General features: G+C 36.8%; 1 protein-coding gene across 3 annotated transcripts in view; it reads left to right on the top strand.

Annotated features, from left to right (window-relative positions):
* NDUFS4 (NADH:ubiquinone oxidoreductase subunit S4) overlaps positions 1-22,771 on the top strand; it is a 122,736-nt gene that overhangs the window by 88,027 nt on the left and 11,938 nt on the right. The window contains 1 exon segment of one of the 3 annotated variants that reach the window (NM_001071794.1): positions 9,618-9,691. The exons of the other annotated variants lie outside the window; for them this stretch is intronic. Coding sequence (NP_001065262.1) covers positions 9,618-9,691 — 74 coding nt within the window. 3 annotated transcript variants of the gene reach the window in all.

Genomic DNA, 22,771 nt, shown 5'->3' with positions numbered 1-22,771 from the left:
GATGCCCCAGGATATCTGCTTCTTTGTTACAACTCTAATCATCCTCTTCCATAAGGTATGGCTACATCTGTGACTTGTTCTAGACAATTGATTATGGCAAAGGTGAGGGGATGCTCTCTGGCAATTACTTTTCCTTATATCAGAAACAATAGGAATCTATATTTTCTTTCTATCTTGTGTTTGCTTTCATAATAAAGTGATTTAGAGTATCCCCCGTTCATGGAAATTTTGCCCTTTAGTCTAAGGCCCTTCATACATAATTGAATATTGTTCTTTTTTAAATTTTAGATCCAGGGTGTACATGTGCAGGTTTGTTACATGAATATATTGGGTGATGCTGGGGTTTGGACTTCTAGTGAACTCATCACCCAAATTAAGTAAACACAGTGCCCAGCAGGCAGTTTTTCAACTCTTGCCCCCTTCTCCCTCTCCCCTCTATTGGAGTTCCCAGTGTTTATTGTTTCCATCTTTATGTCCATGTGTACCCATCGTTCAGCTTTCACAAACGAGAACATGCAGTCTTTGATTTTCTGTTTCTGCATTAATTCACTTAGGATGATGGCCTCCACCTTCATCCATGTTGCCACAGAGGACATGATTTGATTCTTTTTTATTGCTGCGTAGTATTCCATGATGTTTATGTACCACATTTCTTTATCCAATCCATTGTTGATGGACACTTAGGTTGATTCCTTGACTTTGCTATTGTGAATGGTTTCTTTTTGATAAAATGAGTTATTTTTCTTTGGGTAGATACCAAGTAGTGAGACTGCTAGGTCAAATGGTAGTTCTGTTTTTAGTTCTTAGAGAAATCTCCATACTGTATTCCATAGGGGTTGAATTGCTTTACATTCCCACCATTAGGGTATAAGCATTTCCTTTTCTCTGCATCCTTGCCAACAATAGCCATTCTGACTGGTATGAAATGGTATTTCATGGTAGTTTTGATTTGCATTTCTGTGATGATTAGTGCTGTTGAACATTTTTCGTGTTCATTGGCCATTTGTATGTTTTCTTTTGAAGAGTAGGTGTTGTGTTATCCTTTTTATTTTATGTTTCATATAATATATAGAGTCATTTTGTAAACCACATGCCTTCTAGAAGCTGAAGGAATTTATAAGGAAAAAATTTGTCCCGATCCAGTGATTGAAATGTTAATGATTACTGTTTTTCAATCACATGAGATTTTTACATGTTCATCTATTCCCCAGACTCACTATAGTAATACATTCCCAGCAACATTCAGTAATAAATGATTATTTGAGTACTTGTGCCTTGTATACTCTAAATTGTTGATGAGTAAAATACTTTATATAAGAATATACATTTGAGTGGTATAGAGGAGAAAAAGTAATATCTTCCTCACATCTATTGCAAGGTTTGTGGCTGAGACATCTATAACAAAAGATAGTTTAACAAGAGACTAGCATACAATTTCATTTTGTGTAAGTTTTATGTGATACAGGAGACTTCAGAAATGAAGACCCAAAGAAACAGGGAAATCTGTGTATTTTTGGGCTTAGTTTTGATGAAGAGTGGACAGTCATACAGAAAGATGGTTGGACAAAGTTTATGATCTAATGATTATAAACTAGGAAGAACTTAGCCAGACCTGTTTGTTCAGATTCTTGTCTGTGTCTCTGTCTGAAGAAATAAGGACATTCCATTCCTTCTGTTATAGGGTAGACAGTTCTGGAATGAGGGTCTTAGGACTGACTTCAGAAGGTCAGATAATTCTGTTATGTCCTACTTCAGGGGAGAGTGTCAGAGAGACCTTCCTGCTTCTGCTGTTTTCTCAAATGCCAAGCTGCCATATTTTGGGGATAGTGTGTCCTGGAAGCGCATTAGTGGATTGTTTAAATAAATACAGTTTTACTTTGCTGTGGTTGCACAAAGGTTCACACAATCATTATTATAGTATTGCTTAGTCTGGAAATAGCATATTAAATGTTGAAATATGTAGTGATTTAATACTCTGATGCTTTAAGACAAAACTGTAACCTATTGTGCATAAATATGGAAATGCTGTTTTTATTACATATTGATTGAAAATGAGATATACTATATGTTTGGGAGGTAAAGTTCTTTTTCAAAACGTAGTTTTGCCGAAGTAAAAAGTTTTTTGAAGCAATAGACCTTGTCTGCAATTGGTTTATCTGAGACATTGTTTTGAATCTTGAATAATTTTTAAAAACATTCATTAATTCTTTTTGTTCTGGTGTTAACAACCAGTAGCATGAAAAAATATAAGAAAAAAATTATTATTTAAAATATTTACTTATTTGATTTGATTAGAACAGAGAATTGCTACTCTTTTTTTAGCATTTTAATGACACAAAAATAGTATGTAATTTTACTGCTTGGACATATTGAATTCTGACTTCTCTTTGTGAAATATTTTAAAGCTTTTTATAAAATTGTTAGAATTGTAAGCTGAAGGTTTTTCATGATCATCTAATTAAATTTTTATCACTTAACTAAGAAATAAACCTGTGTCCCAGATAAATTAATGAGTTGACCATAGTTTGGGTTCTCAGCCTGATTATATTTTATTTTACAATTATATATAAAATACTAATATGTAGAATATTAAAAATATAAAATATTTAAAACCTGGCTAGATAAGTCCATATAGACTTGTATTTTTTTTAATCAGGAGAATTACTGTATTTAATGGAGCAAAGAGAATGTTAATATTTTAATGTGTTTTTTGCTGTGGGTCAAAGAATGATTTTAGGATGTGCTAAAAGAGAAATGACTGTCCATCCTATACCTAGAATATATTTGTTTCCAAAGCCACAAGGTTTCCTAATTTAGGGGATCTTGGGCTTAACTTTATTCTTTTTTTTTTTTTTTTGAGATGGAGTCTCACTCTGTCGCTCAGGCTGGAGTGCAGTGGGCGATCTCGGCTCACTGCAAGCTCCGCCTCCCGGGTTCATGCCATTCTTCTGCCTCAGCCTCCCAAGTACCTGGGACTACAGGCACCTGCACCACGCCCGGCTAATTTTTTTGTATTTTTAGTAGAGATGGGGTTTCACCGTGTTAGCCAGGATGGTCTCGATCTCTTGACCTCGTGATCCGCCTGCCTAGGCCTCCCAAAGTGCTGGGATTACAGGTGTGAGCCACCGTGCCCGGCCAACTTTATTCATTTCTTCTGATAGATACTGTCTAGGTCTATCATATTGATGGAATGGCTTGGAGGGTTTAACAGACATCTAACCCTGCTGATGTAAGAGTATTACAGAGGGTTGGAAGTGTGCAGTATAAGAAATATGACAAATGTAACACCTGCAGAGATTATTTTTATATACCTTTGGAAGGGTTTTTTTTTCTTTTTTTGCTATCTTGCTGTTAAATACACAGGAAAGGACATATTTCATTGAGCAGCAGAGGCAGTGCTAATGGAAAAGGTAATTTTACAAAGTTACAGTAATTTTTTAATTTTACAGTACTTTTACAGTAATTTCACAGTAATTTTGTGACAGAAATTTGAAATCTTAAATGTTTTCCCATATGTTTTCCTCAGTGGGGATTGAGGGGAAGGATCCTCATTGTGAAAATGGGCTTCATGACTGTAAACATGGTTTTATTTTTTAAAAATATAGTGAATACATTTCATTGTTATCTGCTTATCTACAGTATTTTTTGAAAGGCCACTTTGGTTCACATGTAGGATTTTAAGATAAATGTGTTTGATCTTTGTTTTTAGATTTCTAAATTCATATTTTAAAGTACTATATTTACATTTCTTTTCTCATCCAAAGTGGAGCTTTTCTTATGCTCTTTTAATTACCTGAGTCTTTAAATGTTAGAACTCAAAGGTAAAAGATTTATCTTTGTGTAAATATGAAAAATATCTTAAGGTGCAAAATTATCCTTTGGGTTTGACCCAAGTGTTTTTACTTTTTAAATCTCCTTGATCCTGTTTCAGGGAGACAGCATGACTTATCCTTGTTTAATATTGTAGTAAGTTGCCAAAGATAACTATTGGTTATTAATCTCTTTTTTTTTTTTTTTACAATCTTTTATCTTTTAGGTTAGTAAATGCTTACTTTTCATTTATTTCTGTAAGCAGGACTTTAATTTTGATTAAACCTAAAAATGATTTATTTTTCCTCAGCTGTATTAATGTACATTGGTCATTGAAACTCAGTGATCATTGGACTCAGTACTTTTTGTGTTAATCACATTCTGAAAATGTGACTTCTGTGTTAAATTTTAAAAATGTTTTTTTCGTTAGAAAATTATGAATCTGTCATTCAGCTTCTGGAAACAAGGATTTGTTCCATGTCATTGTGGACATAGAAGGTCAAATAGTTTAAGCAGACATGTGCACAAACGTAGATGTTGCGAATTCTCTCATCACTTGATCCTCAAGCCTTAAGTCATCAAAGTGGACATCTTAGGTTGGCAGATAGTTCTTTTGATTATGAGTAAGTAGCAAACAGAAGCATTGCCTGTATCATCTTTCCCCTTTACACTGTTCTAACACATTGCCAAAGCACTTCTAAAATTTGCTTTAATCAGGTGGTTCAGTTTTTTTAATTGAATTTAAATAAGAATTCTGTCTACTTTTCATCTCATTACTGACTTTTGAACAAGTAAATGACTGTGCTTGCATTGTAGATTTAAACTATAGATACATGTTTCCATATATAACATATAAGCGAGGAATGTTACCAGTTACTCCTCTTCCTCCCCTGCTTACTACCCTCTCACCAGTATACCCGCCCTCCCTCCATAGAAGCCCCCACAACAATTTGGTATATATCCTTCCAGACTTTTTTCAGTGTATGTATATGCATATATTTAAGTTTATATGTCCTTTGGTGAAATGTCATGATTTTCTTAGTATAAGTTTTTCACATTTCTTATTAAAATTATGCCTAGATATTTTAGTTTTATCACTATTTCAGATGAAGTTTCTTCATTACATTTTCTAGTTGAGTATTGCTAATATTTAAAGTTGATTTTGCATATAAGCCACATTATGTACTGTCTCTTTAGTTGTCATGGTTTTTCAAGGGATTCACTTTGATTTTCTAGTTATATAATCTAACAATAGTGGCAGTTTGTTTTCTCCTTATAGCCAATTTCTCTTTCTTGCCTTGTTGCATTGGCTAGAATTTGCAAAGTTGAGTATCATTCATGATATTCAACATCCTTATTCCCTTTTTCTTCTTTAGCAGAAATGTTTCTGATATAATAAAATGGACAAAGTTCTTTTCTAATCTTGATCTACCAATAATTTAAAAAAATCAGGAATGGGTATTAAGTGTTAATGTTTTTGTAACATCTATTGAAGGGCATTTTCTGTAGTGAATTTCAGTTACCTATTTTCTGATCCAATTATATGTTTTATAATTGGATATGTATTTACTATTTTTAAGTAATATGTATTTGTTAATATGTATTTAACATTTTTGCATTCACCCAATCAGTGGAATTGGCCTGATGCAGGGTGGAGGGAGTGTGCACACATAACTTCTATAGCAGAATATAATTTTTTTTGCTCAGCTATTTGGCATTTCTTACCTCAGAAATATTTTAAAATAACAAAAGTGTTTATTAAAATATTGGTTTTAATATTACATATTTTTTCTCTATGGTCTTCATTATGTATGTCTCCTATTTGCAGAAAGATGACCACCTGATATTTCTGAATGGTGCTAATCAAACTAACAGCATTTAGAGCCACTTATAACTGCTACTGCTACTTAAACTAAAAAATAAACAAATAAGCTAAGCTTCCCGAGAAGAAACTCATTCACTTGCCGTTCTGTGCCATTCAGAGGGCATCTAATTAAAATTCTCAGTGCCAAAATGTTTCACCAATACCTTTTATGCATGAATAGTTCTCTTAGGTAAATCAAGAGTCAGTTATAATGCTAATTTTTACATTGTATTGATACTTAGATCTGTTTTGAATAATATTAAATAGGCTTTGCTCATAAGCAGAAAATGATCATTGAAATTCACAAATGGTAAGTATCTTCACAAAGTCTGTTTTATGGTGTAGAACAAAAAGCAATCTGCCAACCAATGTTGGACATTATAATTATGAAACAATTTTTGATATTTTATTCGTTTACTGATGTTCATTAGTGTCTAGTAAAGTATATGAAAATGATATTGGAGGAAAAATATCTAAAATCAACCTTGGAAATGTGAACAACGTATTATTTTGCCAGGCTTAATATTGCTTTTTAAACTTTATTGAAATATACATTAAGAAAAGTATACAGATCAGAAGCATACAGCTTCATGAATTTTTACAACCGGAACACACATGCATGTGAGTAGTACCCAGATGGAGAAACAGCATTTCCAGTACCTCAGAAGTTCCCATTTCATCCCATGCTTTTTTCAGATTTCAGCCTTCCAGAGGTAACCACCGTTCTGACTTCTAGCAACATAGATTAGTTTTGCCTATTTTTTTTTTTTTTTTACTTAAAGAGAATCATCCTTTATGTGCTCTTTTGTGACTGGCTTTTTTGCTTAACTTTGTGAGATTCATCTATTCCACGCTATTTATTGATGGTTATTTGTGTAAATTTCTGTTTGGGTTATTATGTATAATACAGTACTAAAATGAAGAATCTCGTATATATCTTTTAGTGGATATGTGGCTTTCTAATATGCTAATTAGTCCCTGAAATATTAGTCACTAGTTAATATTCAAACAATTTATATTAAGAGATAACAATAATCTATTAATTATCTGATCCCTTATGTTTCTCAAGTTAATGACAGTAGCAACTTGATAAGTTTTGTTCCAACAGACAGTTAAATTACTGATAGATCCACCTTGAACTTGTGGAGGATTATGCATTATTGGAGTGGATCTGTTTCAGTTTTAGCCTTAGTCTTGGAACCTAGTGTTAAAAAATAAAAAGGCACGGCCTTTCTGAAGTTTTGATGGAAAGCACAAGGTGTTTACCCACATTCTCCCTTCAGACTCAGTCTCCCCTGTAACAGGCAGCTGCTGAAATCTTCGCTCAATTCTTTCAGCCTTCCCAGCTTCATTTTGAAACCTTGCTGAATCATGTACAATTCAAAAGCTCCCTGCTCTGTGGATACTCTTTTCCAGCTGCTCTGGCAATCCTGGACTCCATCTCCAGGCTCCTTGCACTGAGATTACGGCTTTCTGCTTGAGTTCTCGATGCTCCTAGCTTGTCTAGACTAGAGAATACCTTATGGGAAACACCGTATAAAGTTGGATCTAAATCCAACTTTAGATTGGTTCCTTTTTTTTAAAGATTGAATTCTCTAGAAGTTTATTTTTTTTTTCTATTAGTCACTCTCTGGTCTCTGAAAATTATTTTTCTGTTTTGTCCAGAGTTTATAGTTAGGCAGATAAATCTGATATAATATTCTGCCATTACCCAAATTGGAACTTCAGTAATTGAGAAATGAGCAAATAAAGTCTAAAAATAAAAGAACAAATTATCTTTAGTGGAGGTTGAAAGAGAGATTGTATACAGTTGGAGGAAGGTAGGATATGAAAGACTTCATGGAATAGGTTGGTATTCAAAGTGAAGCATGAGGGATTATTTGGATGGACTTCCATGTGCAGAGAGTAGGAGAGCATTTCAAGAGGAAGCAACAAATTGAACTGATGGGAAAGTACACCCTGCATTTATAAAAACAATTAGCAACCTGATTTGACTAGTTGGTTACTTCTCAGGGGAGTAATTAAAAAGAAGGCTAGAAAGTAGTTCTGTCCATATTATAGAAGTGCTTAAATGCCAAGGTAGAAGACTGAAGTTAATGTGATAGACAGTGAAAACTGTTTGAAATTTTTGAACTGGGCAGAGAGTGAGTTTGGGATTTGAACTTTAGGAAGACATCTTGGTGAAGGGTGGATTGGAGTCAAGGAGGCAGAAAGATTAGTTAGGATGGGGTTATGGGAATAATGAAAAAGAGCTTAAACTGGTGGTGACAGCATACCTAAAAAAGAACTACAAAATACAGGAAATGAAGGAGAATGAGAAGGGTAGAAACTGAATGGCTGGAAGAATAGTGGCTTCTTCCAGTGGATGAATGTTGTTACTATTGGATATATTGGATATGTTGTTACTATTTGATTTCTATATGTATGTATTCATAAATAAAGTGAGGATAATAATAAAGGCTATACCATCTTTGCAGGAAACAGAGTTCTGGTCTCCTGGCTTCTGTCTTGTTTCTTATTCTCAACTAAGCCAATGTGCCTGTCAACACTTATCAGATTACTGCATCATATTTATGTTGATACTTCTGTTCTCAGTATATATACTTTAACTATCAACTGGAAAATCGTGTGCGCTTTGAAAAGGAGAAACCAATATAAAATTATGATATTATTAGTACTAATATAGCCAGCCATATGAAGCTCTTTTGCTTACAAAGGGTAGGGGTGGGTTATGATAAGAATATATATAATTATAGGAATCTCAGAGTAGCAACCATGATCTGTGACCAGAACATTGGCAGCAGTAATTAGTGGGTCTTCCCGTCAGTGAGAGGTACTCCCCATTTATTCTCTTCTTTCTATATCTCATATCTTTCCCCATCCAAATTACCTTTTGAATCCTCCTTTCTATATTTTTTACTTCCACATTTCTAAGCAATGTTTCATAGAATGCTATATTCACCTCTGAGAGATTCACAATAAACATTTGTAGCAAACAGTGTTCCACCTTGTTATAAGAATAAAAGTGGGGTGGGCACAGTGGCTCAAACCTGTAATACCAGCACTTTGGGAGGCTGAGGCAGGTAGATCACTTGAGGTCAGGAGTTCGAGACCAGCCTGGCCAACATAGTGAAACCCCGTCTCTACTAAAAATACACAAATTAGCCAGGTATGGTGGTGCATACCTCTAATCCCAGCTACTTGGGAGGCTGAGGCACGAGAATTGCTTGAACCTGGGAGGCAGAGGTTGCAGTGAGCCCAGATCACGCCACTGTACTCCAGCCTGGGCGACAGAGTGAGAGTCCATCTCAAAAAAAAAATAATAATAAAAAATAAAATAAAAGTGACATTTCTTGAAGTTGGATTTCCTAAAGAGCCTATGTAGATTTGTAAACATTAACACTGTCCTACATTGAAGAATTCAATTGGATGTCAGATCTTAGAGCTTTATTTTTTTATGCTTTAAAAGAATATTGTTAATGATGGAAGGTTTGTCAGGAGTGAGCGATCTTCAAAAAGGAGACTCAGAAGAAGTTAATTTAAAAAAAGAATGTGTATTGTTGCATTTTCTTGAGTAATGATAGGACTAGCAATTTTACACATCAGTAATCTTGATAGTAAATTTTAATTTCCATTTAAGAATCCTCTTGGGTTTTAAAATTCATCTCAAATTGTTTTTTTAGAGTGGAATAAAATTATTAAAGACTAACAATGCCTTTGCAATTATGAATTTTATTATTTGACAATACATATTAGAAAACCTCCCAAATTTAACACAGAAAAAGGTATTCCAACTAACAGTTTTAAAGAAATTATTACAAATAAAATATTCCATCAATAATGTACTTATTTGATTTTATAGTAGCTGTTTATTTTAAATATTGATTTTGTTTCTCAGCTAAAGCTTAATGTTAAATCTTGGAAGAAAATTTGTTTCTTACAGGGCTGATCCCTTATCCAACATGGTTCTAACCTTCAGTACTAAAGAAGATGCAGTTTCCTTTGCAGAAAAAAATGGTATGTTTGGTCTGTTTTTGACAAAGTCAAGATAATGATTTTATGTTCTTAACCTTAATTAAAACCAATTAAGTATACAGAATTTGAGTTGGAATCCAGTGGTTTCATTGTATCTAATCCAGTGGTTTCAGACTTTAACTACATCAGAACACCCACCTCCAAAAAAAAAAAAAAAAAAACCTAAATTGGAATGCTTATACAACATGTAAAAGACAGACTGCTCTAATTTGAATTACCGACAGGGAATGAAACTACTTAACGCCTACCTTGTGTATGAATTCCTCTGTAAAATTACTAACATTTTGTTAAACTTCAATTGAACATATATGGCAGCCTATTCTAGTTTTGACACCTCTGTTTACCGTTAAGTTCTTTCAGCCAAACATAATGCCAAAATCTAGTCTATTAATCTATTTAATAACTCAATTATTTGAAAATATTGTCTTATTGCCTGTAAAATTTCCCTTCAGTCTAAATGCCCACATTTGCTACTTTTCTAGATATAGTGGTCCTAATACCAAGCCTAATCTCAACTGTATAATAATATTAATGTGGCCTAAGAGTATATTTGCTTTTGGGGCAGCCACCTAACATCATTGGGTTATGTTGATCTTGCTATCAACAAAAATGCAAAATGTCTTCCTTTTTCCTTATTTTCTGCTGTTAAGCCAACATAGTATAGTGAAAGGAAGTTTTGCAGTCAGACTAATATGGATTCTAATCTTGGTTATGCCACTTTGAAGCTATATGATTTTGGATTAATTTCATAATGGACTTAATGTTTCTCAGTTGAAATAAGGGTACCTACCTCATGAAGTGGGTGATAGCTGATACATAATAGATGTTCTGCTTGATACCTCATGAAGTGGGTGATAGCTGATACGTAATAGATACTACTTGATAACTATTAGTTCTGACCTTCACCTCCCTCCAGCCAGTATTTCTGCTGTTTGTCTTCCTTAGATTCAAATGCACTACTAAACATTTGTACCTAATGTATCCTGTTATTCTAGTTTCTCAAATTGAATTTGTCTCTTTAAGTGCATTGTTACTGTAAGGCAGTATATAAAAATAAGAAATTAGTGTTGTCTAACATTATCTGAAATACAAATGTGAAAGCACTATAAAGGTTATAATCTAACATTTTGCTTTTCTTTTTCACCTAGTATTGTATAGCTTATGATTAAAAGTCTGAAGTCAACCTATCTGCCTTTGAATCTGTATGTCACTACCTGTATGACTTTATACTTCTATTTCCTCATACGTGCAATGAGAATTGCTGTGGGGATTAAATGAGTTAATAAAAGTGTTTAGAGACTAGGGTCTGACAAATACTATATGATAGTATATAAGTATACCCTATTCTGTTATTAATAGACTTTTTTTTTATTTAAGTTTTAGGGTACGTGTGCACAACATGCAGGTTTGCTACACATGTATACATGTATACATGTGCCATGTTGGTGTGCTGCACCGATTAACTCTTCATTTAACATTAGGTATATCTCCTAATGCTGTCCCTCCCCCCACCCCACAACAGGTCCCGGAGTGTGATGTTCCCCTTCCTGTGTCCGTGTGTTCTCATTGTTCAATTCCCACCTATGAGTGAGAACATGCGGTGTTTGCTTTTTTTGTCCTTGCGATAGTTTGCTGAGAATGATGGTTTCCAGCTTCATCCATGTCCCTACAAAGGACATGAACTTATCCTTTTTTATGGCTGCATAGTATTCCATGGTGTATATGTGCCACATTTTCTTAATCCAGTCTATCATTGTTGGACATTTGGCTTGATTCCAAGTCTTTGCTATTGTGAATAGTGCCGCAGTAAACATATGTGTGCATGTGTCTTTACAGCAGCATGATTTATAATCCTTTGGGTATATACCCAGTAATGGGATTGCTGGGTCAAATGGTGTTTCTAGTACTAGATGCCTGAGGAATTGCCACACTGACTTCCACAATGGTTGAACTAGTTTGCAGTCCCACCGACAGTGTAAAAGTGTTCCTTTTTCTCCACATCCTCTCCAGCACCTGTTGTTTCCTGACTTTTTAATGATCGCCGTTCTAACTGGTGTGAGATAGTATCTCATTGTGGTTTTAATTTGCATTTCTCTGATGGCCAGTGATGATGAGCATTTTTTCATGTGTCTTTTGGCTGCATAAATGTCTTCTTTTGAGAAGTGTCTGTTCATATCCTTCGCCCACTTGTTGATGAGGTTCTTTGTTTTTTTCTTGTAAATTTGTTTGAGTTCATTGTAGATTCTGGATATTAGCCCTTTGTCAGATGACCAGATTGCAAAAATTTTCTCCCATTCTGTAGGTTGCCTGTTCACTCTGATGGTAGTTTATTTTGCTGTGCAGAAACTCTTTAGTTTGATTAGATCCCATTTGTCAATTCTGGCTTTTGTTGCCATTGCTTTTGGTGTTTTAGACATGAAGTCCTTGCCCATGCCTATGTCCTGAATGGTATTGCCTATTTTTTCTTCTAGGGTTTTTATGGTTTTAGGTCTAACATTTAAGTCTTTAATCCATCTTGAATTAATTTTTGTATAAGGTGTAAGGAAGGGATCCAGTTTCAGCTTTCTACATATGGCTAGCCAGTTTTCCCAGCACCATTTATTAAATAGGGAATCCTTTCCCCATTGCTTGTTTTTGTCAGGTTTGTCAAAGATCAGATACTTGTAGATATGCGGCATTATTTCTGAGGGCTCTGTTCTGTTCCATTGGTGTATATCTCTGTTTTGGTACCAGTACCATGCTGTTTTGGTTACTGTAGCCTTGTAGTATAGTTTGAAGTCAGGTAGCTTGATGCCTCCAGCTTTGTTCTTTTGGCTTAGGATTGACTTGGCAATGTGGGCTCTTTTTTGGTTCCATATTAACTTTAAAGTAGTTTTTTCCAATTCTTTGAAAAAAGTCATTGGTAGCTTGATGGGAATGGCATTGAATCTATAAGTTACCTTGGGCAGTATGGCCATTTTCACGATATTGATTCTTCCTACCCATGAGCATGGAATGTTCTTCCATTTGTTTGTATCCGCTTTTATTTCATTGAGCAGTGGTTTGTAGTTCTCCTTGAAGAGGTCCTTCACGAAGTCCCTTGTAAGTTGGATTCCTAGGTATTTTATTCTCTTTGAAGCAATTGTGAATGGGAGTTCACTCATGATTTGGTCTCTGTTTGTCTGTTAGTGGTGTATAAGAATGCTTGTGGTTTTTGCACATGGATTTTATATCCTGAGACTTGGCTGAAGTTGCCTATCAGCTTAAGGCAATTTTGGGCTGAGACGATGGGGTTTTCTAGATATACAATCATGTCATCTGCAAACAGGGACAATTTGACTTCCTCTTTTCCTAATTGAATACCCTTTATTTCCTTCTGCTGCCTGATTGCCCTGGCCAGAACTTCCAACACTATGTTGAATAGGAGTGGTGAGAGAGGACATCCCTGTCTTGTGCCAGTTTTCAAAGGGAATGTTTCCAGTTCTTGCCCATTCAGTATGATACTGGCTGTGGGTTTTGTCATAGATAGCTCTTATTATTTTGAGATAAGTCCCATCAATACCTAATTTATTGAGAGTTTTTAGCATGAAGTGTTGTTGAATTTTGTCAAAGGCCTTTTCTGCATCTATTCAGATAATCATGTGGTTTTTGTCTTTGGTTCTGTTTATATGCTGGATTACGTTTATTTTGTGTATGTTGAACCAGCCTTGCATCCCAGGGATGAAGCCCACTTGATGATGGTGGATAAGTTTTTTGATGTGCTGCTGGATTCGGTTTGCCAGTATTTTACTGAGGATTTTTGCATCGATGTTCATCAGGGATATTGGTCTAAAAATCTCTTTTTTTTGTTGTGTCTCTGCCAGGCTTTGGTATCAGGATGATGCTGGCCTCATAAAATGAGTTAGGGAGGATTCCCTCTTTTTCTGTTGATTGGAATAGTTTCAGAAGGAATGGTACCAGCTCCTCCTTGTACCTCTGGTAGAATTTGGCTGTGAATCCATCTGGTCCTGGACTTTTTTTGGTTGGTAATCTATTAATTATTGCCTCAATTTCAGAGCCTGTTATTGGTCTATTTAGAGATTCAGCTTCTTCCTGGTTTAGCCTTGGGAGGGTGTATGTGTCCAGGAATTTATCCATTTCTTCTAGATTTTCTAATTTATTTGCATAGAGGTGTTTATAGTATTCTCTGGTGGTAACTAAGATCAGTTCTGCCCTGATCTTAGTTATTTCTTGCCTTCTGCTAGCTTTTTGAATGTGTTTCCTCTTGCTTCTGTAGTTCTTTTAATTGTGATGTTAGGGTGTCAATTTTAGATCTTTCCTGCTTTCTCTTGTGGGCATTTAGTGCTATCAATTTCCCTCTACACACTGCTTTGAATGTGTCCCAGAGATTCTGGTATGTTGTGTCTTTGTTCTCGTTGGTTTCAAAGAACATCTTTATTTCTGCCTTCATTTCATTATGTACCCAGTAGTCATTCAGGAGCAGGTTGTTCAGTTTCCATGTAGTTGAGCGGTTTTGGTGAGTTTCTTAATCCTGAGTTCTAGTTTGATTGCACTGTGGTCTGAGAGACAGTTTGTTATAATTTGTTATAATTTCTGTTCTTTTACATTTGCTGAGGAGTGCTTTACTTCCAACTATGTGGTCAATTTTGGAACAGGTGTGGTGTGGTGTTGAAAAAAATGTATATTCTGTTGATTTGGGGTGGAGAGTTCTATAGATGTCTATTAGGTTTGCTTGGTGCAGAGCTGAGTTCAATTCCTGGGTATCCTTGTTAACTTCCTGTCTCATTGATCTGTCTAATGTTGACAGTGGGGTGTTAAAGTCTCCCATTATTATTGCGTGGGAGTCTAAGTCTCTTTGTAGGTCACTCAGGACTTGCTTTATGAATCTGGATGCTCCTGTATTGGGTGCATATATATTTAGGATAGTTAGCTCTTCTCATTGAATTGATGCCTTTACCATTATGTAATGGCCTTCTTTGTCTCTTTTGATCTTTGTTGGTTTAAAGTCTGTTTTATCAGAGACTAGGATTGCAACCCTTGCCTTCTTTTGTTTTCCATTTGCTTGGTAGATCTTCCTCCATCCCTTTATTTTGAGCCTATGTGTGTCTCTGCACGTGAGATGGGTTTCCTGAATACAGGACACTGATGGGTCTTGACTCTTTATCCAGTTTGCCAGTCTGTATCTTTTAATTGGAGCATTTAGCCCATTTACATTTAAGGTTAATATTGTTATGTGTGAATTTGACCCTCTCATTATGATGTTAGCTGGTTATTTTGCTCATTAGTTGATGCAGTTTCTTCCTAGCCTCGATGGTCTTTACAATTTATCATGTGTTTGCAGTGGCTGGTACTTGTTCCTTTCCATGTGTAGTGCTTCCTTCAAGAGCTCTTTTAGGGCAGGCCTGGTGGTTGCAAAATCTCTTTGCATTTGCTTGTCTGTAAAGGATTTTATTTCTCCTTCACTTATGAAGCTTAGTTTGGCTGGATATGAAATTCTGGGTTGAAAATTCTTTTCTTTAAGAATGTTGAATATTGGCCCCCACTCTTCTGGCTTGTAGAGCTTTTGCCAAGAGATCAGCTGTTAGTCTGATGGGCTTCCCTTTGTGGGTAACCCGACCTTTCTCTCTTGCTGCCCTTAATATTTTTTCCTTCATTTCAACTTTGGTGAATCTGACAATTATGTGTCTTGGAGTTGCTCTTCTTGAGGAGTATCTTTGTGGCATTCTCTGTATTTCCTGCATTTGAATATTGGCCTGCCTTGCTAGATTGGGGTAGTTCTCCTGGATAATATCCTGCACAGTGTTTTCCAACTTGGTTCCATTCTCCCCGTCATTTTCAGGTACACCAATCAGACGTACATTTGGTCTTTTCACATAGTCCCATATTTGTTGGAGGCTTTGTTCGTTTCTTTTTATTCTTTTTTCTCTAAACTTCTCTTCTTGCTTCATTTCATTCATTTGATCTTGCCTCACTGATACCCTTTCTTCCAGTTGATCAAATCGGCTACTGAGGCTTGTGTATTTGTCACGTAGTTCTTGTTCCATGGTTTTCAGCTCCATCAGGTTCTTTAAGGACTTCTCTGCATTGGTTATTCTAGTTAGCCATTCGTCTAATTTTTTTTTCAAGGTTTTTAACTTCTTTGCCATGGTTTCACACTTCCTCCTTTAGCTCGGAGTAGTTTGATCGTCTGAAGCCTTCTGTCAACTCGTCAAAGTCACTCTCCATCCAGCTTTGTTCCATTGCTGGTGCAGAGCTGCATTCCTTTGGAGGAGGAGAAGCGCTCTGATTTTTAGAGTTTCCAGTATTTCTGCTCTGTTTTTTCCCCATCTTTGTGGTTTTATCTACCTTTGGTCTTTGATGATGGTGACATACAGATGGGGTTTTGGTGTGGATGTCCTTTCTGTTTGTTAGTTTTCCTTCTAACAGTCAGGACCCTCAGCTGCAGGTCTGTTGGAGTTTGCTGGAGGTCCACTCCAGACCCTGTTTGCCTGGGTATCAGCAGCGGAGGCTGCAGAACCGCGGATATTGGTGAACAGCAAATGTTGCTGCCTGATTGATCCTCTGGAAGCTTTGTCTCAGAGGAGTACCTGGCCGTGTGAGGTGTCAGTCTGACCCTACTGGGGGGTGCCTCCCAGTTAGGCTACTCAGGGGTCAGGGACCCACTTGAGGAGGCAGTCTGTCCGTTCTCAGATCTCCAGCTGCCTGCTAGGAGAACCACTACTCTTCAAAGCTGTCAGACAGGGACATTTAAGTCTGCAGAGGTTTCTGTTTCCTTTTGTTTGGCTATGCCCTACCCCCAGAGGTGGAGTCTACAGAGGCAGGCAGGCCTTCTTGAGCTGCGCTGGGCTCCACCCAGTTCGAGCTTCCCGGCTGCTTTGTTTACCTAGTCAAGCCTTGGCAATGGCGGACGCCCCTCCCACAGCCTCGCTGATGCCTTGCAGTTTGATCTCAGACTCCTGTGCTAGCAATGAGCAAGGCTTTGTGGGCATAGGACCCTCCGAGCCAGATGCGGGATATAATCTCCTGGTGTGCCGTTTGCTAAGAGTGTTGGAAAAGCACAGTATTAGGGTGGGAGTGACCCGATTTTCCAGGTGCCATCTGTCACCCCTTTCTTTGACTAGGAAAGGGAATTCCCTGACCGCTTGCGCTTCCTGGGTGAGGCGATGCCTCGCCCTGCTTCGGCTCACACTCGGTGTGCTCCACCCACTGTCCTGCACCCACTGTCTGATGCTCCCCAGTGAGATGAACCCGGTACCTCAGTTGGAAATGCAGAAATCACCCGTCTTCTGCGTCGCTTACGCTGGGAGCTGTAGACTGGAGCTGTTCCTATTCCACCATTTTGGCTCCACCTTAACTCTTAATAGACCTTTAAAAACTTTTTAAAAAGAGGTTCTTAAGTGCAATTCCTTACTTATACTTTCTTGGCAAGTTCCAAATTTCTTAATTACATAATTGTTTTCAAAAGTGGTCTTTTAAAATACTATTTTGACTTAAAATAACATTACTCTCTTTGTGAACTGTAACATAGTTATGAAAAACAGTTCCATTAGTTTTTTTATCTTTTCAGCCTATTATATTTCATGTCTGACACTTTGAAAATTATTCATTTGAAGTCTGTCACGTGAGTTTAATAACAGGAAATGTAATTAAATATTTAAATCCCTGGTTAGTCTTTCTCTAAGTGGTCACAAGGACTGCATGACTACAGTTGCCATGTGAATTGCCAGTGTGATCTCACCACTGTTCCTATTAAAATCAAGTGACTTTCTATCTGACTTCTACCTCCCCGGGAAAGAAAATTGAGGAATACTATCAAAGTCTATAGAAAGTGTAACTTTAAAAAGCCTTGTGGTTAGTGACATAAAGTTGTAGGCTAACAGTGAATCAGGAATTTTAACCTTTAAGATAGCAGAACTATGTCCTATCTTGGTCACTGCTATGTGCCTAGCACCTAGCACAAAACCTGACATATAATGGACACTCAGTATCTGGTGGAATAAATGACTTTCTAAAATATATTTCTCTGACTGGGCACAGTGGCTCATGCCTGTAATCCCAGTGCTTTGGGAGGTTGAGGTGGGTGGATCACTTGAGGTCAGGAGTTGGAGACCAGCCTGGCCAACAGCAAAACCCTGGTTCTACTAAAAATACACAAATTAGCTGGATGTGGTGGTGCGCGCCTGTAGTCCCGGCTACTCAAGAGGCTGAGACAGGAGAATTGCTTGAACTCACAAGGTGGAGGTTGCAGTGAGCTGAGATCATACCACTACACTCCAGCCTGGGTGACAGGGTGAGACTCAGTCTCAAAAAATAATAAATAAATAAATAAATAAATAAATAAACAGAAAGAAACATATTTCTTTACTCAAGAATTTGAAACCATTCTCCTCTCCTGGGAAAGTCCTCAATGATTATTCCACTCTTGATTTCGCTATAGTACTTATGATCTGCCTTATTTATTTAACATGTAGCATTCTATGTCCTTAAATAGATAAATCCTGTTTCTTCAGCTACAGTGGAAGCAAGATCTAAATAAACACCATTGAAGCATTACAGAAGTGCAGGTGGGGAGGCCAGGCACGGTGGCTCACGCCTGTAATCCCAGCACTTTGGGAGACTGAGGTGGGTGGATCACCTGAGGTCAGGAGTTTGAGATCAGCCTGACCAACATGGAGAATCCCCGTCTCTACTAAAAATACAAAATTAGCCGGGCATGGTGGCACATGCCTGTAATCCCAGCTACTCAGGAGGCTGAGGCAGGAGAATCGCTTGAACCCGGGAGGCAGAGGTTGCAGTGAGCTGAGATCGTGCCATTGCACTCCAGCCTGGGCAACAAGAGCAAAAACTCTGTCTCCAAAAAAAAAAAAAAAAAAAAAAAAAAAGGTGGAGGTGGGGGATCTTTTCCAAATTCCACAGCATCCTCTTCCTTCTGACTTGCCCCTCTTGGGTAGGTAAATAGTAGTGAAGGACATGCAAATGGATCCTCCCTATCCCCACAGCTAAAATCATTTGTTGTCAGCTAGTGCTATTGAAGGTTGAGTGAACCGATGTTCTGATAAGTTAAGGCATTTAAAAAAAAAAGGTGGCCGGGCGCGGTGGCTCACGCCTGTAATCCCAGCACTTTGGGAGGCTGAGGCGGGCGGATCACGAGGTCAGGAGATCGAGACCATCCTGGCTAACACGGTGAAACCCCGTCTCTACTAAAAATACAAAAAATTAGCCGGGCGTGGTAGCGGGCGCCTATAGTCCCAGCTACTCGGGAGGCTGAGGCAGGAGAATGGCGTGAACCCGGGAGGCGGAGCTTGCAGTGAGCCGAGATCGCGCCACTGCACTCCCGCCTGGGCGACAGAGCGAGACTCCGTCTCAAAAAAAAAAAAAAAAAAAAAAGGTTCAGATGCACTAATATGTAAAGACTACTGGATTAAGAGGCTGGTAACTAAGACTCTCATTCCACAGTGGTCTACATCACAGGAGAACTTGAACAAGTCATGCTTCACTACACTTAGCCTTTTAGAAGCATATTTCTTCATCTTTGAAATGAGAAGTTGGATTGGGTGATGTCCAAAAACTATAGACTTAAGGATGTTAAAGCCCATGGGCTAGTTCGTCTTTATTTCTTTGCTATCTAGCCCAGTGCCTTACTCATATGCTGTATAGGGGGAAATGAGTTTTTGTTAATACAGCTGATTCTGTGTTAATAGTAAAATATGACAAAGGTTATACGTTTATGGGCATTAATGCTTGCCTTTCAGTAGTATCTAGAAATAGGAAGTTAGGGTAAAACTGCCACATACCTACACAAAAGATGATTTATGTATCACTTATCAAATTGTATTTTATATTAATGCAGCCTAAAAGTATATTAGCTTTTGACAGTTATTTGATTTGTATATCAATTATCAAATACAATTTGTTATCAATTGTATTTGAGATACAGTTGATTATTTGTATATCAATTCAGGGACTATTCTGAAGATAAAAGCCTACCTGTTATCTCCTTAGTTTTTTCATTTCCCTTTTAAATGTCAAATAAAAAGAGAAGTCATGAGCATGGTTTCCCTTGACACTAAAGATTGTAGAAAATCAATACATCAAGGGGAGTAAGATTTTCAGATTCAGTTGCTTTCTGGAAAACCTTTTTTTTGGAGGGGTTTGGGGCTGGAGACAGAGTCTCACTCTGTCACCCAGGCTGGAGTGCAGTGGCATGATCTTGGCTCACTGCAACCTCCACCTCCCAGGTTCAAGCGATTCTCCTGCCTCAGCTTCCTGGACTACAGGCATGCACCACCATGCCCAGCTAATTTTTTTTTTTTTTTTTTTAAAGTAGAGACAGGGTTTTACCATGTTGGCCAGGCTGGCCTCGAACTCCTGACCTCAGGTGATCCACCTGCCTTGGCCTCCCAAAGTGCTGCAATTACAGGTGTAAGCCACTGCACCCAGCTTTACAAAACATATTTAATGCCCTCTAATTATATTTTGAGACTCGGGTAATAAGTATTGTCACCACAGAAAGTAACAAACACTAAATCGTGAGCCAGGCACTATGCTAAGTGCTTTTCATTCTCATTTAGTAACTCTGTGAAGCAGGAACAGTTATCTCCATTTAATTGTTCAAGGCAACTGAGGTTTAGAGACATTATGTCACATTAAGTAACAGGGACACATACAAGGAGGTGAACAAGTTTTATTTGAACAGTCATGTTTATTCATTTATATATAGTCTATGACTGCTTTTTGGCTACAGTGGTAGAAAAGTAGTTGTAATAGAGACTATATGGCCCCAGAGCCTAAAAATAATTACTACTTGGCCCTTTACAGAAAATTTTAGGTGACCTCTAGTCTAAACTGTTACGTATACTGCCTCAATACTATGACATTTGTGTAAGTCCCAAAATACCCTTTATTCAAACATCTTCAAGAGTCTGTGTTTAATAGACAAATTCCTCAACTGATAATTCAAAGTTCTTCACAATATAGGCACAAACTTACTACCAAAGCACTAACAAGTTTTGTCTGTGTTCCAACTCTTACTTTCTGCCCTTACATTCCAAACCTACTACACCTTCCTCCCTCTACAACCTCATTAATACTGTTCTCATTCTTATCCCTGCCTATGAAACTCTAACCTAGTCTTCATTTCATATGCTGTCTCATTTCTTGATCCCTTTTCTTATTCCCCTCCTTCACTTCCACCTCCCATCTACTACTGGATGAACTCCTCTTTCTTCCTTTTAACTTTCACAATAATTTGTTCCTTTCTTGCAGCTCTTATAGTATGGTTTTCTCTTTTACCTTTTTTGTACTGCACTCAGTCAGAAGCATGTTGAACACACCCTATTGTATGTCAGCACTGTATGGCTAGGCTCTGGGGATAAATAAGGCATAGTTCTTACACTCAAACTGTAATATTTTATCCTGCCTATTGGATTATAAGAATTTACCAGGGAAGACAAGTCCTATTTGTCTTTTAATGTGCTCAGTAAATATTGGTGAATTTAGCAGCAAATTTAGTAATGTTGTAAATGATTCTCCAGATTATGCTTTAAACTTTTCTTTAAATCACCTTAATTTGGTGACTTGTTCTTTTTTTAGAAGAACTGTTGATCTGTTAATTCCCTGTAATTAGAAACCTGAAGAAAGAAAGCTATAGTAGGATGATTAACAATTTCTTATATTTTAGTGTGTTTGTAAAATAAAACTAATGAATGTTTTCCTGTCAAGTTAATTTGGAGTTTATCCTGAGTTTATTAAGGATTAGCATCCTGAAGTGTATTGAAACAAAATGATTATTTCATAATGTTTGAATTGCTTCCAAACTGCATGTTATTTATTCTAAACTCTCCCTCTGATAGGATACCGAGACCTAGAGAAGTTAAGAAAACAAGCCCCAGATCAATCACATTGCTTCTGACAGCACCTAACCTTCTAGATTCCAAGGCCAATGGTTTTCCTGGTACTATGATGCTAGTAGATCTTAAAAAGTAATAATCTAGATCTACACCATCCAATATGGTAGCCACTGGCCACATGTGATTTTAGCTCTTGATATGTGTTTAATTCGAATTTAGATGTGCCGTAAGTGTAAAATGCACACTGAATTTCAAAGACTTAGTGTGAAAAAAAAAAGTATCTCAATTTTTATTACATGAAGTGATAATCTAGAAACACTGGACTAAGTAAAATATTATAAAAATTAATTTTACATATTTCCTTTTATTTAATGTGGCTACTAGAAACTTATGTATGGCTCACATATTTCTACTGAACAGCACTGATATATTTGGCAATATACAGGGTATACATTATATATATATATATATTCTATGTAAATAGTTCATTAAATAATTCCTATAGTAAATATGAGAAACAGAAAACTCATATCCAACTTGGAAAAGTTCAAATATAATACTTATTAAGATATACAGTTCTATTCTTCAGGTACTCTTACCTAGAATGAATTAAGGATATGTAGAAACTCTTATGTTACTTATAAAATAATAAAGAGATACTGTAGGTCTCTACAGAGATACTATAGTGTCCCTATAGTACCTCTAGAGTATAGTATAGAGATACTATAGTATCTCTTTACTATATAGATATATGGAATAGACTAGAGAGTATCTCTAGACTATATATTATTTATACTCTACTATCTATATAGTATCTCTATATAGAGAGATAATATATATACTCCATATAGTATACTCTAGAGATGCTATAAGTTTCTGTAGTATCTTTATAGTAGAGATAATAGGGAGGGATAATAGTATAGGGATGTACTATATACCTATAGTATCTCTATAAGTACACAAGTTCCCCCATTAATCATCTGTTTTCAGTTGTTAACCAAATAAGGTATTATGCAGGCTCATCTTTTTATATAAGAATACTCTACTCCGGTTTTTGAGATGAAAAGAAGTTCTCTTTCTCCTGCTGTTGATAATTTCTGCAGCTGTCCCCTCAGCTTATATCTTTTTTGCATAGCTCTCTCTTCTTTACCTCACTTCTTATGGAAGGCTGGTGTTCTGAAATTGGGGAGTGGAAAAGAAGAAAAGACTGAATGCCCCCTATGACTTCATTTTC

This window comes from Pan troglodytes, chromosome 4 (genome assembly GCF_028858775.2).
Source record: "Pan troglodytes isolate AG18354 chromosome 4, NHGRI_mPanTro3-v2.0_pri, whole genome shotgun sequence".
Classification (NCBI taxonomy): Eukaryota; Metazoa; Chordata; class Mammalia; order Primates; family Hominidae; genus Pan; species Pan troglodytes.
This window is presented reverse-complemented; position numbering and strand designations above follow the sequence as displayed.